General features: G+C 41.5%; 1 protein-coding gene across 1 annotated transcript in view; it reads left to right on the top strand.

Annotated features, from left to right (window-relative positions):
* MAPK14 (mitogen-activated protein kinase 14) overlaps positions 1-4,526 on the top strand; it is a gene marked incomplete at its 5' end in the record, with an annotated part of 16,666 nt that overhangs the window by 4,215 nt on the left and 7,925 nt on the right. Inside the window, 3 exons of the mRNA XM_010021765.1 lie at positions 251-298; positions 716-830; positions 1,842-1,913. Of these exons, the coding sequence (XP_010020067.1) occupies positions 251-298; positions 716-830; positions 1,842-1,913 (235 nt within the window). The remainder of the gene's footprint in view (positions 1-250; positions 299-715; positions 831-1,841; positions 1,914-4,526) is intronic.

Raw genomic sequence — 4,526 nt, 5'->3', positions numbered from 1 at the left:
TGGCTTGTATCTTTGTGAAGTAGCTTCCTTCGTTAAATACACATCTGCAGTGTTGGTGTTGCAATAAGCTTTTATGTGTTTTCGCTTAGATGTGACACAGACTTTGGGATAAAATAAATTCCTGAGTATGGAGAGTTGATATTTGCAGCCAGTTAGAATCTATTTTCTCTCTGCATTTGCATTTTAATCTACTTTAGACTTGTGAAACAACTTATATACCACTGTTAATGCTGATGTTTCACTTTTTTAGGATTTAAAACCTAGTAACCTGGCTGTAAATGAAGACTGTGAGCTAAAGGTAATGTGATCACAAGCTCTGGTTGGGTTGACTGGGATTTGAGTGAATGCCATGTGGATGTCGTTTGCTACTAAAGGGACAAAATAATTCCTGCAGAAATATTTTTGTGGCCCAAAGTACTAGTGTCCTTCCCAGCTATAAGGATGCTTTCTGTATCTGTTTCTGTGTTTTCAGTGGAGTTAATGGTTTGGTTTGAGTTTAGTTGGTTTGGAGACCTGGTATCCAGACAAAATTCAGCGTGTTGAGTCTTACACTGTTCTCGTGTCTATTAACAGCTTGTTAAAAGTAGTTTCATCATCTGCTTTTGCAGCTGCACCACCTCTCCTCCACCCAATCCAATAACTGCGTAGCTAATTGCTCTGCCTAGTTTGAGTTGTTCCACTGTAGCAGTTGGTGGATGTCTGTTCTATTCTGTAGATCCTGGATTTTGGCTTGGCCCGACACACGGATGATGAGATGACTGGGTACGTGGCTACTCGGTGGTACAGGGCCCCTGAGATCATGCTGAACTGGATGCATTACAACCAGACAGGTAACCCACTTAACTAACACAAGGCTTTTCAGTTCCTGAATTGTGGAATAAAAGAGGTTATCCTTTACGTGTGCTGCTTTACATTTGATCATCTAAGTTGGGAGTCATGGGAATTACGCTTCAGTGAGGGTAATTAAAAGAAGGAAGGTATGGAATTAGTATTGGAACCACAGTCTACTGAACCTTAGTAAGTTCAGAATCACTGTGATAGCATTCATAAAACTTCTTTAAACTCGAGCCTTCAAAGTCACAATCAGCAAAATACTGTCATCCCTTACTTTTCTTAGCATGGTGGTTTTTAAAGTGAATGAAATGTATCTGGATAAGGAGAAGGTGTGTTTCTAGGAAGCGACTGGGAATACGCTGAAAAATATCTCGAGTTAAGGTGTGAAGAAATGCTAAAAAGTATAAATTTCCCTTCCTTTCCTCTCTTCTCAGCAGCTCCTTCACAGTTACATCTAACTCACAGTTTCCAGTATCTTCTCAGCAACACACCATGCTTCCCTACAATAATTCTAGATCAGGCACTGAGAGGAAAAGCAAAGGCTGAGAATAGTTCTTGTGCAGGAGAGCAAACAATGTGCTTTTCATACTCCACTGTTTTGTCTTCTCTTTTCCCCTTGCATGTATGTGGACTTGTCTTGCATCTGTTGCATAATAGCTAGTGGTGGTTTGGGTGGAATTTCCATAAGGCCATATGCAAATTCATTCCTCAAGGTTGTCCTGAATGGGTTCCTTCCTCTCTGGTTTTGCAGTTTCCTGCCCCACTCTTTGGTGTTCAATGCATGTTACACTCTGGAAGGAAAATCTGCCTGATCTTGTCTCCTGTATCTGGACACATCTGAGACAATGCAGTTACCGAGCAGAGTCAGTTACCTTGCACTGTATCTCGGCTCTTTTCAATGTCATAAACTCATTTAAGGATAAAGCTGTTCATACTTGTTGGACAGGGTGATTCTATTGAGACTGTTCTCTTCTGCATTACATTGTTCTGTGTTTTATTTTGTTCAGTTGATATTTGGTCAGTGGGATGCATTATGGCTGAACTGTTGACTGGAAGAACGTTGTTCCCTGGAACAGACCGTATCCTTTAGAAGTAATATATTTGTTGGAATGGAAGTTGGAATCTTCACTTTCACGAACTTCACAGGAAAAGTTCTGGGTCTGTGGGGTGGTTTTATCTGTTTTTAAGTTAATGGCTTCTTTTACTTACAGTCTGATGAGGTGAGTTCATGATTTTGCTGCACACAAAACAATCACTGTGCAAGAAGGCAAATCTATTCCTCTTTATTGTGTGTTAGCATACAAAAACTACCCCCATGTTTGTTTCTGGGAGTTACCTTCCTTTAAGTTCATTTAAATTTGTTGCTCTTTGAGTTTGTAGAAAATAACTGCATGGAGTAGGCTGGCTGCTAAGAATCCTCTCGCACTTCAGATTTCTAGCAAATGTGAAGCATCCCTTTTGGCCTTTCTCTGTGTCCTAGTGGAATGCTGTGAGAGCAGCCCCTTTGCAGATGCTTTAGTGCCAAGTATCTCATGCCATATTGCTCTGAAACATTTAGGTTCTACTTCCATTCTTGAGTCTTACCAGATTGTGAGCCTTCTCTTACTGTACCTTTATATCAACATGAAAGATAAACCTTGAATAACAGCATTTCAAAAGCATTTTGTTGCTGCACCAAAGTGGGCTGGGCAGGACACTTGAACAAATTTGAGAGAGCACTTTGGGAGAGTTGCTCACATTTTCCCCCAGGAAATTAGAGCTAAGACCTGAATCAAGCTGTTACCTTCCAGCTTCTGTTCCTTCAACTGCAAAACATGTTGGGGTAATTTAACTGCCAGCAAGGTTTTTCTTTGCCAAGAAATTGGACTTCATTTGCCAGAGAAAATGACATTGCCCACATTTTAGCAATGCTTATTCTTTCAACCACACTTTATTTTAATAACTTATTAATTACTATTTATATCTGTTAATTGAAATATGTTAGCATTTGATGGAGAAAAAGCCCAACAAACTGGGTTTGGAAGCACTGGCCTCCTAGGTTACTTCTGGAAAGCATCTCAGTTCCAAAACTCTTTCACGGGGGTTTTTTTTTCCTTCCAGTTTTGACAGGTTTCACCTCTCTTTTCATTGTGCTTTAACTTGATCTGTTATTCTCCTTTTCTGCCTGTCTCCATTTCATAATCTCTCTCCAGATTGGTTGAATCTGCTGTATTCTGCTGTGTGGTCACATCTGCTGGATTTTTCTGTTGTCAGAGACAATCCTAGCAAATAATATCCACAATGCAAACTAAAGTTTACTGTTAGGATCTACATTTTTTTGCTTTGGCGTATTAAGATACTTTACTAATTTATATCTCCCAGCAGATACTTGTGATTCTTTACCTGAAATGTTCAATTTCTTTTGCAGATGGTAGTAAAGCTTTTGAATTAAATGATTTTTCTGCTCTGAGTTGATAAGGTTTTAAGAAAAATAAGGCTCAATCCTTTCCCATCATAGTTAAATATTGTGTAGTACTGTAGTTCGAACAGTCTGTGTGTGTAAGTTCCAGACTTCAGGTAACATGTGCTGTTTATCATGAGGTTAGGACCATAAGGGGAGCAGAGTGGGTGGTTATGAGTTTTGTTTGTGCATGTAACTCTTAGCCAAGGATCTAGAAAGACCCAAGCTGTTAGCTTTCACTCCACTTTTTTTTGTATCTAAAGACAGCAAGTAGAAGTAACATTACAAGTGATTGCCTTGGAAGGCTTTTTGAAGTCTTTATACATGCATGGTTTTGGGAGAAAGTTTTAGGAATTTTCCAGATGTTGATCCTCTTGGGTACTTCTGGGCTCTTAATGATTTCTTTGTACCCACAGATTTGTGAGGCCCGTGCTACTCCTGCAGTGTCACTGTGCAGTTGCTGCCTTACTGACTTTGCAATTCATGTGCTTAAGCCAAGGTCTGTTTTACCATTAATCATCCATGAAGATGCTCTGAGGGCTGGAGCGGCTCTACTTTGGAGCCAGGCTGAGAGAGCTGGGCTGGGTCAGCCTGGAGAAGAGAAGGCTCCTGAAGGGGACACCTTAGAGCAGCTCCAGTGCCTAAAGGGGCTCCAGGAAACCTGGAGAGGGGCTTTGGACAAGGGCCTGTAGGGACAGGACAAGGGAATGGCTTGAACCTGCCAGAGGGGAGATTGAGATGAGCTCTGAGGCAGAAGCTCTTCCCTGTGCGGGTGCTGAGGCGCTGGCACAGGGTGCCCAGAGAAGCTGTGGCTGCCCCATCCCTGGCAGTGTTCAAGGCCAGGTTGGACACAGGGGCTTGGAGCAACCTGCTCTAGTGGAAGGTGTTCCTGCCCGTGGCCGGGGGTTGGAACTGGATGCGCTTGAAGGTCCCTTCCAACCCAAACCAGTCTGATTCTATGCCTCTAGTAGCTGAGGATACAGTACATCCAAATCCACTGGAGTTCTAGGGAATTCACTTTGCAGTTGGAGGCAATGGGAGTTTATATTCTGTGTGTTCAGGAAGCTGGAAACTGCTCCTGTTTGACAACAGAAAATTTGGCATTCTTCTTGATTTTTGGTCTCAAGACATTAATTTTCTCACTATATTAACTTCACATTCTAAAATTACATATATAGTGGCAGAATAGGTGGAGCTTTCTCAGGATGATAATCATAGAATCACAGAATAGTTAGGGTTGGAAAGGACCTTA

The sequence above is a fragment of the Nestor notabilis genome, unplaced genomic scaffold (genome assembly GCF_000696875.1).
Source record: "Nestor notabilis isolate BGI_N333 unplaced genomic scaffold, ASM69687v1 scaffold4529, whole genome shotgun sequence".
NCBI lineage: Eukaryota > Metazoa > Chordata > Aves > Psittaciformes > Psittacidae > Nestor > Nestor notabilis.
This window is presented reverse-complemented; position numbering and strand designations above follow the sequence as displayed.